This window comes from Halichoerus grypus, chromosome 2 (assembly GCF_964656455.1).
Source record: "Halichoerus grypus chromosome 2, mHalGry1.hap1.1, whole genome shotgun sequence".
In the NCBI taxonomy this organism is placed as follows: Eukaryota; Metazoa; Chordata; class Mammalia; order Carnivora; family Phocidae; genus Halichoerus; species Halichoerus grypus.
Window position 1 is genome coordinate 30,758,425 of NC_135713.1, and position 13,416 is coordinate 30,771,840.

General features: G+C 42.6%; 1 protein-coding gene across 1 annotated transcript in view; it reads right to left on the bottom strand.

The window, feature by feature from the left end:
• C9 (complement C9) overlaps positions 1–12,667 on the bottom strand; it is a 54,433-nt gene extending 41,766 nt beyond the window's left edge. Inside the window, exon 1 of the mRNA XM_036111108.2 lies at positions 12,501–12,667. Within this exon, the coding sequence (XP_035967001.2) occupies positions 12,501–12,577 (77 nt within the window). The 5' untranslated portion in view covers positions 12,578–12,667. The remainder of the gene's footprint in view (positions 1–12,500) is intronic.
• Between the last annotated feature and the right edge of the window lie 749 nt (positions 12,668–13,416).

Here is a 13,416-nt window from a genome sequence, read left to right on the forward strand (position 1 = left end):
CAGGACTGACCCCTCACTGTTCTGCATTTTCACACCTATACTTCGGCCCTTATAGCCTTCCCTCTCACCCCCAGACCCAAAGCTCAGCTGTGTTTTTCTGGCTTTGAACTTTTTCTTTCTCGGTTCACCATTTGGATCTCTTCTGGTCACAACACCTCCTTGGATGATTATATCCTTCAATGAAAGAAAAACACCAAAACAAAACCAAAAGCAAAAACCACTGAACAAGAATCCTATAAATGCTCTGCCCCAACTTCCCTGAGTTGGCACCTGTCCTTTCTAGAGGGCAGCCTCTTACTCCAAAGGGCTGGCTTGGTAAGGCCAATGCCTCCATGAAGGCTCTAGATCCCAGCTCTTCTCTGAGACCTTGACCAATTGAATATGTTATTAAAGGTCTTCCTCACTACCAGTTTCTTTCCATGTGTTGTATATTGTGTTCAAGTCTTTGATACTAAACAGAAACAAGCAAATGAATGAACAAATAAAACCCTCTTTGTGAACTCTACATTTCCTTCCAGCTGCCCGCATTTCCCCCTGCACTTCACTATGCCACTTCATAAAGGAATTGTTATCAACAAATTTATGTTTTTCTTTCATAAAAAAAAAAAAAAGAGTTTCATCTCCTCCTTCAACCCGCCATGCCCCTTTAGGTACCTCTTAAATTCTCTCATCCTTTTAGCCAACTTTCTTGGAAGAGTAGTTTGCACCCTGTCTTTTGTCCCTCACTCCCCAATCAGAGCTCAGCCCTCCTGCCCCAGGGACACTGCTCTGGCCAAAGTCAATGATAACTGCCTTGTGGCTCACTTGGTCCTTTCAGTGCTTCTCTTATTGACTTCCTCACAGGGGTCAATGCAACTGGCCATTCTTGCTGTTTAAAACACTCTCTTCCCTTGAACTGAATGACATTAAACTCCTACCATTTCTTCTTTCTCTTCTTTCAGTTCTCCTACTCGCCCATGTAGACTCCTCCTCCTTAGATAGTCTCTGGAATGCTGTTTTTCCTCAAGGCCCTCTCCTTGAATCTTTTTCTTTTTCCTCTCTATACTTTCCCAGGGCTTTGGTTTGCATATGCTAATGACACTCAGAGATAAGTCTGCAGTCCAGACATCTCTCCTCAATTTTAAGCTCTTGAATATAACTCCCAACTGGACATCTGCACTTGGATTTCGTTATGGTCCATTGAACTCAATGTATTCCCCAAACAAATTCATTATTTTTCCTCTCCTCTCAAAGCTGTACCTCTCCCTGTACTTACTGTCTGGGTGAACAGCACTTTCATTTATGCAGTTGACTTGGCCAGAAGCTTGGGTGCTGACTGTCTTATCCTGCGTCCCTCACACTCATCGCCTGTAGCTAATCAACCAGTAAAATCTGTTGTTTAGTCTCATAAATGATTCTCAAATTCATCCGTCCTTCATCTCTGCCAGACATTTCTCTGTTCTACACTAAAATTACATCTCTCCTGGATGACAATAATTTCTTGCTAATCCAGTTTCCATAAATCATATACAGGATCTTTTAAAAATGCAGATTTGATTGTACCATTCCCCTCCTGAAAACGTTTCTGTAAGCTTCCTATCACTCTTATGATAAAGTCTGAATTTTCTAATATGGTGCGGCCGGCAGAACGACTCCCAAAGATGTCCACATCCTAATCCCTAGAATCTGTTAGTATTTTACCTTACATGGCAGAAAGGGTTTTGCAGATGTGACTAAGAAAGATTATTCTGTATAATCTGGGTAGACTCATTCCAAACATGTGAGCTCCCAAAAGCAGAAGAGTGGTTCCGGGAGATGTGAAGACAGAAGAGGTAGGAGAAATTCAAAGCAGTAGAAGGGACCCCACTGGCTGTTGCTCGTTGTGAAGGTGGAAGGAAGCCATGAACCAAGGAAGGCAGGCAGCCTCCGAAGCTGCAAGAACCAAGAAAATGGATTCTCCCCTAGAGCCTCTGGAAAGGAATGCAGCCCTGGGGGCACTTTGGTTTTGGTCCAGTGAGACCCACCTCAGACTTCTGACCTGTAGAACTGTAAGATAAGATAATACATTTATATTGTTTTAAGTCACTGATTTGTGGTAATTTGTCACAGCTGCAATGAGAAACTGAACATGGTCTAGAGAGCTCTACATGGCCTATCTCCTTCCTAATTCTTCAACCTCACTTTCTCCATCAAAGCTTTAACCACATTGAATTGAAATTCCCAAGATAAGCTACTTTTTCTCATGTCTTCAGGCTTTTCAGCCTTCTATTTCCGATTTACTACAGCGATCTCGTCTTGGGCATAATGGCTTTTTTTCCCGCGTGAACATTCCCTAAACTCCTTGTGTAATTTATTTTTCTCTGTACATATTCTTATAGAATCTTGTTCTTCCTTAGGTCATAAGCACCTTGGCAATCGTATATTTCATTTAATTAATTCACTCACTCATGCCTCTATTCATTTATTCATTCATCAAATATTTATTAATTGTCTCTATTTGCTAGGCATGTGGGATATAATGGTGTGCAAAACAACAAAACAAAATAAAGCAAAAACTATGATCCCTAAACTAAAAGAGCTTATATTCTAAATAACAACATCAGTGAGCTGGGACACTTCTAAACCTGTGCAGCTTGCATATCAAGTTCTTGGAACAGAGTAGGTGCTCAGTAAATGTTTTCTGAACACAAATGAATAACTACGTGCAAGAAGGGGCAGGAAGTTCTTGATCATGTTTTCTTGGGCAGATCTAGGTCTATATTTCTCTAGGTTACAATCTCCTAGTGAACCACCCACATTCTACTTGTGCACGATTTGTCTGTCAGTAAGGCAGACTTTCAGACTGGAGACATCCTACGCCATCCAGAAAATCAGGGGGTCTGATAAGCATCCATCTTTTAAAAGGACAGGTTAAACCTATATTAAAAAGGCTGCCAAAACTCTTTGGTGAACCTGCTTTCCTGGAAGCCTGAGTATTAGCGTGAATCTGAAACTACAGGGCTGAGAAATTCTCTGCTAGAACTTTTCCATAAAACTCAGATCTCCTCTGGAACTACTGGGCCTCATCAAGAAGCAATGGCAGATGCACCTTTATGATCTATAGCAGTGGGTCTCCATACACTGCATGTCATAATCCTCAGATATTAAAAATAGGAATTTGTATAATTGTGATTGTCACTCCAAAACAATTAAATCAGGCTTTCTGAGGATGGGCTCCAGGCACCAAATGTTTTTAAAAAGTACCCCAAGTGATTCTCATGTTCATGCACTGTTGAGAAACACTGCATCAGAGCATATTCATGAAATCTGAAAGGGTACAATTCAAGTAGCTTGGGGGTGCTCATTATATCAATATAGCCCAAACTTGAAGCTACCACTAACTTGAAAATATCACTGAGCTGGTTTATCATTAGTTTTGGGAATTACTCTAGGCTCTATTTATTAATGTCTCTATGGATCTTTTCAGTATCTTTGTTTCTCCAGTATTAGTCCTGTTGCCTTCAACTAGATTATCTGCTCCTGTCTATCTTTTTTGTATTTATCACTTACTTAGATGGTCAGGTTAGCATTTTGTTTTAGCATCTCCCCCAAAGAGATTACTCCCTTGGTTCTAAAAAATTCACCCTATAGATCAGTGACATGATACTTTTAACCTTCCCACCTGCCACTGAGAACAGCTTCAGTGAATAACCAGTTCAGAGGGTGAAGTACGGAATGAAGGATCATTATGGAAGGTAAAATCCACTGTAAACACTCCAGAGTGAGGAGTGGGCAAGCCTAGAACCCAGCCAGTGATGGGGGCTGATGAGAAAGGCTGTTCATCTCTTTCACACACAAGGACCGGGATCCTGTTCCAAAGATATTGGCATCGCCCATAGACTGTTCTCTAACATCCTTTACATAAGTAATAGCACCGCATTAATTATGTACACACTGATTCCCTTCTTTCTCAGCTTCTAACTAAAGGACTCCGTTTCTTATTTACAGATTTGACTCACACTCTGGACTTAGTAGAGAGCTCTGGCTTTGATCTTTTATTGCCCTCCTAGACCACGATTTGGATTCATCCCTGGAATGACCCTCTAGGAAAGTCCTCTATCACATCCTTGCCCTGGGAGTGAGACTTACAGCCCTCTAGATATCAGGCGCAGTGTATTTGTTGGCTTACTAGTTCTGTCATAACCAGATCCCACAGACCATGTGACTGAAACAACAGAAATTTATCTTCTCATAGTTCTGAAGGCTAGAAGTCTGAGATCAAGGTGTCTGCAGGGTTGGTTTCTTGTGAGGCTTCTCTCCTTGGCTTGTAGATGGCCATCTTCAGATGATCTTTCCTCTCTACAGCTCTGTACAAATTTACTCTTCTTATAAGGACTCTTCTTATAAGTCGTATTGGGTCAGAGCCCGCCATAATGACCCCATATTAACTTAATTGCCTCTTTAAAGACCCTACCTCCAGATACAGTCATATTCTGAGATATTGGGGGTTAGGACTTCAACATATGAATGGGGGGGAGGGGACACAATTCAGCTCACAACATTCAATAAAATTTTTTTAATTAAGCAGTTTCTTCTATTTGTCTACTAGTTTTACTAGACAATTTTCAAATCTCATTTTCTCATTAATCTTTTATTCTACCACTGAGACTTCATTTTGTAGGCGTTATTAGTTCTCTTTTACAGATGAGAAACTAAAACCAGAACTACACTACTTATCCAAAGTTGGACAGTTAGTGGCAAAACTGGATTCGGAATCTACTTCTCTCCACTCCTAGTTCACTGCAATTTTGCCCTGTTCCCTATGCTGCCTCCCCTTCCCATCACCAATCAAATCCTAAAAGGTCATAGTCAACACTTTTTGGATATAATAGTCTTATGACTTTTTAGACATTTTGAAATACAGTTAGTTAACAAAAATTTTCTCTTTCTTGCTTTCTTGCTTTCTCTCTTCCTTTCCTTCCTTCCTTCTTCCCTCCTTTCTTTCTTTCTTTCTTTCTTTCTTTCTTTCTTTCTTTTTTCTTTCTTTCTTTCCTTCTTTCCTTCTTTCTTAATAGAGCCATTCTAGGTAAAGCACATCAGTTGGATAACTTGGTTCTTGCCTGGATCTATTTTAAGCTTAAACCTAAATGATGTCAAATTAGGCAAAAATAAACTGGAAAGTGTGAGCATCTGGCTGTTTTCTCTTCATTGCACAAGATACCTGGTTACTTGGAGGCAAAATAAGCAGGACTCTGGGGAATTATCAGGAGGAAATAGTAGATTATGCAAAAGGAATGTGTAACTGAAACGAATGTACTACATAAATATTAAGAAAGAAGATAAGTGATCTTGGATAGCTCCTTCTGAGCCCACTGCTCCTTCCTGAGCTCCTCTGACTCACTAGGCAGATAATGTTTTGTGGCTCAAAGACTGTGTATGCACCATGCTTACCACCTGCCTTTCACCCTGCTGAGTTATTAGGCTGAGTGGAGAAGTATTTGTAAAGCACTTTCTGGATTCCTAGATGAAATGTGTTTATCAAGTAAAACGTATCTCTAAGTGTTTCAATCTCAGCTTGAAAGTCACTTCCCAGATCAAAGTGATGTATATCAACACGACAGGAGGTCTAACTCTGGGCCAGGAATGCATTAAATGAAGGGCCCTTGATGTATGCCTGCTTCCATCTCCCGGCCATGACAAGTTTCCAGCTTTAGTAAAAGGAAACCTCAGGAGCAGCTCACTCTCCAGGACACATTGTGGCAGACCCAGGCGAAAAAACACCTGCCGTAGGAAGGAATCTTCTTGTCAATAAATAAGACAATGTGGCTCCTTTGAGTGGAGAAATATAAGCTAATTAGGACTGCATTCTTAACCCACAGATCTGCCAATTGGCTTAGTTCATGCAATTCATCAAGACGAAAAGATAATATAACAGCAGTGTCCAACACTCCTTTTTTTCAGGACCTTTCCTGATTTTCCAAGTATTATTTAGGAGCTTCTTTCATGTGCTCCCAATGAGGCAATATTCAACGACCTTTATGGAGGGCCTGCTCTGTGTCAGGATTGATTCTAGTGGCTGGGGCTACAAAACAATGTCCTTACCACCATGGAGCCTACATTCTAGTGGGTGAGATACACAATAAACGAGTATCCAGCAACTATAACATGCAATATCAGTGAAGACATATGAACTGTAAAGGAAAATAAAACAGGATAAGAGGATAGAGAGGGCTCTAGGGCTGGGGTAGGGGAAGGAGCTTTCTTATATAGGGTAGTCAAAGAACCCTCTCAGAGGAGGTGTGGTGATGTAAAAATGTGTTCACAATTTTTTTGGTCATTCTTCCCATCAAAGACGGGGTCTATGTGCCCTCCACTTGAAGCCGTTAGTGTCTTTCTTAACACCTTGATGAGCAGAATGCAGTAGAAGTGAGCCTGGATCACTTAAAGGTTCGAGAAGGCCATGCAAATTCTGCTGGTTTATCTCAAGACATGTGCTCTGCGAGCCTTTTCCCACTATGTATAAAACTGACTACCCTGAGTCTACCACATGGAGGACAGAGAGAAAGAGAGAGATAGAGAGACAGATTCTCAAGGAAACTCAATTGTTCCAGCCCCTAGCAGTTTGGGTCTTCCCAGCGCAAATGACAGACACAAGTGAAGAAGCCATGATAAGAATCCCAGGCCCAGCCACCATCTGACTACATCCATGTAGGAGACCCATGGGAACACCTTCACTGAGCCCAGTCAACCCTTGGACTCATGAATCAGTAAAATAATTGGTATTGTTTTAAGCTACTGTCTTGGGATGGTTTGTTACATAGCAAAAGTGACCAGAACAGAAGGTGATACTTGATTAGATACTTGGATGAATTCAGAGAGAAGCTATGTGAGTATCTGGAAAACGAGTGTTCTATACTAGGGGAAAGTAAGTGCAAAGGCCCTGAGACAGTATGTCGGAGACACAGAAGTACGGTGACAGAGCAGAGTGAGCAAAAAGAGGGTGGCAGACATGCCTGGATAAACAGGTAGGGTGCAGCTCCTTCTTTGTAGGCTGTGGTGAGGAGTTTGGATTTGATTCTGAGCTTGATGGAAATTCTTAGAGGAGTATGAGAACAGGAGTAACACCCAGAGTTATGTTTTCAAAAGATTTAAAAATGTCTCTCGTTGTTAGATGGAAAACTGATTAGTGGGGTGTGGGCAGGATGGATACAGGCCAGAAATGATAGTGATTTGGGCTAGAATAGTCACAGTGGAGATAGCAGGCAGTGGGCAGATTTGGGATATATTTTAAAGATAACCACCAGACGTGCCGTTAGATTGCCCATGGGAAGGATGCAAATAGAGAAGTCACCTGTGATTCCCCAGTTATTACCTGAGTAACTCTGTGAGTAGTGGTGTAGGTTGGGTGAGGTAGGTAGAGAAATCAATGGGTATGTTTTGGACATGTTAAGTTTGGGATGCCTGTTAGATTTTCAAGAGCTGCTGACTTAAGTAATTAGACATTGTGTTCAGGGAAGCAGGGTGCACCATAGATATAAAATTGAGAGTTGTCAGAATGTAAGTGCTATGTCGCTCCATGAGGCTGGACGTGAGTGTGTGTCTGGAGTAAGGCTGAGGATGAGCCAACATTTAACGGAAATGTTACAACATGTCTGTAGGCTGATGGGAATGATTGCATACAAAGGGAGCTATTGGTGATGCAGGAGGGAGGGGCAGAGTTACAGGAGCAAAGTCCTTGCAGAGGCTGGAACAGAGGAAGCCTGTGCACGAGTGAAATGGTGACAGTCACAGGAACATATCTCCCTTAGCATCATGGGCTTCACTCGGAGACATTGGCTGAGTTTCAGTCGCTGTGTATTTGTTTATATTCCTAGAATCTTCTGATCCGTAGTCAGACGCGTTATCCATTGCGCCACTGGCCCCGTTGTTTATATTCCTTAGTAGACTGTAAGCCCAGTGAGGGCAGAGACCCTTGTAACACGTTCAGTATTAAGCTGCAGTTCTTGATGCAATGTCTGGCCCGTGTTGCAAACTCAATAAATATTTGCTGTACTACCTGGATGAATAAACAAATGACCATCCATGTCCAATAGTAGTTGACGAATAAATTATCTGTTAACTTGTATTGAATGTGAATATTAAAAACACAGGTGTATACCACCAAAGAAGGAGCGAAAACTGACATTTTGGATATATTCAATTTAATAATTAAGCCTAGCTTTTCCATTAACAGATGTTTGGGTACTTTCCCAGATTGTTGAGATAAATTTAACTCAAATAAGTGGAATGATAATTGCTAACATTTGGGAGTGTTTAGTCTACATCAGGAACTCTTCGAAGCGTTTATTCTTATAACCTTACTTAATTTTTACATCAGCTCTATGAGATATCTATGACTAGTATTATCACACTTTAAAGATAATGAACTGAGCCACAGAGATGGTGAGTAATTTTCCTCAGGTTACACAGCAGAAGGCACTTGGTGGCCAGGTTGGGATTCAAACCCAGGCAGTTTCTCTCCAAGGGCCACCTACCTAGCCACTCTTGGGACTTCTAACTCCCAGTTTAGTGCTCCTTCTTAACTATTTGAAAACTGAAGAACAAGATAAATATGAAAATTATAACTACACCAAAACCACACCACCTATACATTCAAAAGATGAATGACAGATTGGGGGAGATGTTTGTAATTCATACCAGAGACAAAGGACTAGTTTATAAAGTGGTCATAGAAATCCATAAGAGAAAGACAAGAAGCTCAACGGGAAAAAGAGTAAAGGACATGGACAGTCACAAAGGAAAACATACACATGGCCTTTAAACAGATAAAAAGATATGCAACGTTATTGTGGGAATCATTTCATAACGCATAAAAACATTGAATCATCATGATGTACACCTGAAACTAATAGGATGTTGTATATCAATTATACTTCAATTAAAAAATAATAAAAAGAGAGAGAGGGAAATTAAAACTATTTGAAGATACCATTTTTTTACCTATGAGACTGGCAAATATCAAAAAGTTGGCCCAGAGTTGTTGGCAAGGCTGTGGGTTAAATAAGCACTCTCACACTCTGCTGGGGAAAGTACAAAGTGGTACAAACCTCCTGGGGCCACGGGACCATTTTAGCAAAGTGACAAAGGTGATTTCCTTTTGACTCCTTTACATCACTTCTGGGAATTAGTCCTCAGGTATAACTATCTACTTGCAAAATGATATAGGACTAAAAATATCCATTGCAACATTGTTTATAGTACAAAAGATTGGAAACAACCTAAGTTTTCATCAATCAAAGATAGATTAACTGGACTGCCTATCCACACAATGGGAAATTAATCAGTTGTGAGGAGAATTAGGAAGTTCCTTCTAAATTGATGCGGCAAGGTTTCCAGGATATATTGTAAAGAAAAAAGGAAAAAACAAAGTACAAGATAGTATGTAAAAGAAAGGGGAAGTGTAAGATTACATATGACTCTATGCTTTAATCTGCACTAAAACATTCTGGAAGGATGCACAGAAAGCTAATGAAGGTGGCTGCCTCTGGGAATAGGGTAGGGCAAGAGGGGTAGGATTCTAAGTACTTTATATGTAAAAACGTAAATCTCATGAAAAGTTATGGGTGGGGAAATCAAGACTTCTCAATGTATACCTTGTTATATTTTTTGACCTTTGAACCGTGGGTTCAATATGTTGTTATTTACAAATTAAAAAAAAATATAATGATAGCTGTGCCCATGGAGCCCTCAAAGCTGCCCCTTCACTGTGCTAAGGACATGGCATGAATTATCAGGAATTTCACATAGCAAGTCACAGTTTTATTCTCAGTTTGCAGGTGAGGGACAGATTTAGAGAAATCAAGGACTTTGCCTAGTGTCACAAAGCTAATAAACTATGGACCCTGGAATCAAACTCAGGCCACCCAGTTCCAGGGCCTGTGTTAAGAAGAGCTATGACTATACTAACACACTGGTTTTAACATTTCTACTCCACTTTGAGAGACCTAAGAGATGATGCCCTGCTTATGACCTGTCCTCATGGGCCCTCTTATGTTTATCCATCCCCAATGATTCTCCGGTAGCAATAGCTCATGGTCACTGTGGCTCCAGGTTAAGTATGTGCAGCCAGGTGATAGCCCCTGAAGGCTAGCTATAATTCTATCCCTTCCTTTCCTCAACCAGAGAGCCTATCAAAGCAATAGCAAGTTATTATTTTAAAGAATATTTCACATATACTGAGTTTTGTGCCAGGCACAGATGTTGTAAATACAACATATATATAATAATTTAACTGTCACAAAGACCCTTATTAGATAGGTGCTGTTGTTGTCACTGTTATGGGGTGAATTGTGTCCCCCCACCCCACCCCCCTGCCCAGAAAGTTGAAGTTCTAACCCCTGTACCTCAGAATGTGACCTTATTTGGAAAGAGGGTCTTTACAGAGCAAATCAAGTTAAAGTGAGTTCATTAGTGTGGGCCCTAATCCAATATGATTGGTGTCCTTATAAAAAGAGAAAATTTGGAACCTGACAAACATGCACAGAGGAAAGATGATCGAAGATAGCCCTGTGGTGCCAGAGCCAGGCGCTGGAATGAGGTGGCTATGAGCCCAGGATGCCAAAGATTGCTGGCCACCGGCAGAAACTAGGAAGAATCCTACCCAGGGTCTCAGAGGGAGCACAGCCCTGCAGACACCTTGATTTCAGACTTCCAGCCTCCAGAATCGTGAGATAATAGATTTCTGTTGTTGGAAGCCGCCTGGTTTGTGGTACTAGGAAATGAATGCAACTGCCATCCTACAGATGAGGGAACCAAGGAACAGAAAGGTTGAGTAACCTGCCCAAACTTACATGGTTCGTTCGTTAGTAATGGCGCCTGGAGCTGAGTTTGGGAAGCCTCGCTCCAGAGGAGTGTGCCATTCTGATCAAATCTGTATTTAAAAAAATCATTTGCAAACTCCAGGTCTCTGGTTGAACTGTGTGTCTCACTTCATGACGGATCTGAACACTCTGTTTTGATCTCACCCTCTATCAAGGGGCAGAGCACCGAGTGTTCGAGCAGGGTAACCCTAACAAACTCCTAAGGGCCTTGGCGGTGAGAGCGCTCCAACCCAAATCCGGCTCAGCAGTGCAGCTGCTTAGAGCTGGGGGGCCGACCAAGGGGCCTTTGTGGTCCTCCCTGCAACAGCTGAGTGTGGCCGGCACCCGGGGGCACAAACTTCAAAGTGGTTGCAGCCTTCCCCGCAGCCTCTCATTTTTGATCAGCGGGAGTCTCAATCCAGGAATGCGGGTTGTTTAAATTATTTTTTTAACTTAAGAAAGGGTCAGGGTAAGTACCAGAAGGCTAAAGCAACTTTCAGTAACTGCCTTCCCAAATCCCCCTTGTGCCAGATGCCCGGTAAGTGAAAATGTTTTCTGAATGGAACAAGGCTTTTTAGCTCTCGGGGGTAGAGGAAGTGAGGGCACGAAGGAAAGCCTGGTGCAGCCTTTAGCCGAACCCGTGCTGGTCTGTGCAGCAGCTCCGTGAGCCCCTACTGGACGGCGCGGCCCTGTGAGCGAACCACCTGCCCAGTGGGGCCCGGGAGCTGCGGCGGCCCCCGCTGCAGCCGAGGGGCTAAGGAAGATTGCTTGCCGCGGCCATCAGATTCCAAAACAGAATTTGGTTAAACCAAGAGTCAGATGACCAAGTGGAAATGGCTGCAGGTTGCAGTGATGTCTGGGCAGAGGGTAAGCGTCTGGGCAGATATTGTCCCCCAGCTACACTGTCAAAACCCGAAATAGTTCAATGCTGTCCCCAAATTGGATCATTCTGTATTGGACGGTGTACGTGTTCTCCAGCAATTCTGGGTACAGCATAGGTGTTCAGTAAGCACATAGTACCTGCGTGATTTGTTTCCTGGCTCGGCTTGGTATGAGCTTCCTGTTCCCAATTAGGGTCAGAACAAAAGGAGAGAAAGTCAGTCTTTGCAGGAAGCATGGCTGACAGGTCCACAGGATGGTGATTCTTCTTGAAAGGAAGAACTACAACCCTAAGCCTGAGGTCAAAATGTGTGCCTCTGGACACAGCTTGGGATGTCAAGGAGGAGAAGCAAAATGCCTAACCTTCGCGTGACACGGGGGCACAAAGGTAAGGTAGCCAATTGTCAAGAGTGGTAGACAATGGAGGCAGAATGAGGGAGAGACTAATTTTCTTTCTTTTAAAGTTTTCGCATGTGAGATACTGATATACTCAGGTTTATCAATCATACCCTGGTGAAAACCAGCTTTGTTTCATAATTCCAAGTATTGAAAGACTATCTCGGCCTTAACATTTGAATGCCTTGTCTAAAAGAAATTGCTGGAAACGGCCACAGGTTTCCTTAGAGAACTCTCAGAGACACACCCCTGCACTTTTCCTCCCCTTTTTTCAAACTTTGAGGCTATCTATCTCAATGTGGGTTGACATTTTTTTTTTTTTTTTTACCTGCTTTCCTGCTAAGAAGTAGACCTTGAAATATCAAAGCCGGCAGTGAAATTCCAGAGACAAACAGAAAAGCGACTCACCTAGGAGTGGGCCCAGCGGTCAGGACACTGATTTCTATAATGCACAGAGCCAAGGCAAACCTCTGGCCCGCAGACATCTGCTCTGGCTAAGACGGCTCCGCAGTGTATGGCCGATAGGTCCCGCAAGGCGTTTATCTGCAAGGGGCCAGAGAACTGGGGGGACAATTATTGCTTGTTTTTGGTCAGGATTTTTGTCAAACTGGGCTTCCTGGGAGCCAAAGTCCAATCAAAGGAGAGTCATGTCGTAATTCTTGGCCTACTGTTTTCTCATATTGATGAGCATATTCGGGCACCCAGCCCGTGAGTGCTGAATTGACTAAGATTAGTGGGAGCGTTGAAAACAAAAAAAAAACAAAAACAAAAGAGAACTCCAGTGTTTCTCATCTGGGGAGACTCTGGGTGGAAGGATGAGAGAGTGTGCAATTTGGGGGAAAATGGGCCTGGGGATGGTTCTCAGAGAGGCATAAATTAGTAAAAGAAATTAGTCAAAGAACTGTGGTGACTGGAAAGGAGGCAGGGACCGATGTGGCCATCTGAGACTGCGCCGTGTGGGTTATTGACGCACGGGTGCCGCCAAGTGCAAAATGCAGTTACAAAGCTGGCTGTCTTTATAGACTCGGTGGATCATTCTGAAGAATCTAGGTAAACTCCTTAAGGCGTGTATGACATCCCACAGGAGGATACGTTCTCCTTATCTCAGAAGTGCACCTGTCAGCAAGATAGATCCTGAGATGGAGCAATTTGCTCCAGTCCATCCTAAAGGACCCCCTCCCCTGCATATTTTCACTTTCTCTGGGACTGGTGGAAGGGGTAAGGTGTTTTCGAAGTGCCAGAGAATGTGGGTGTCACGGCTGCTCTTAAAACACTGGTTGTACGATAGAATGACCCGGAACCTGTGCAAAGCCATTGATGTCGG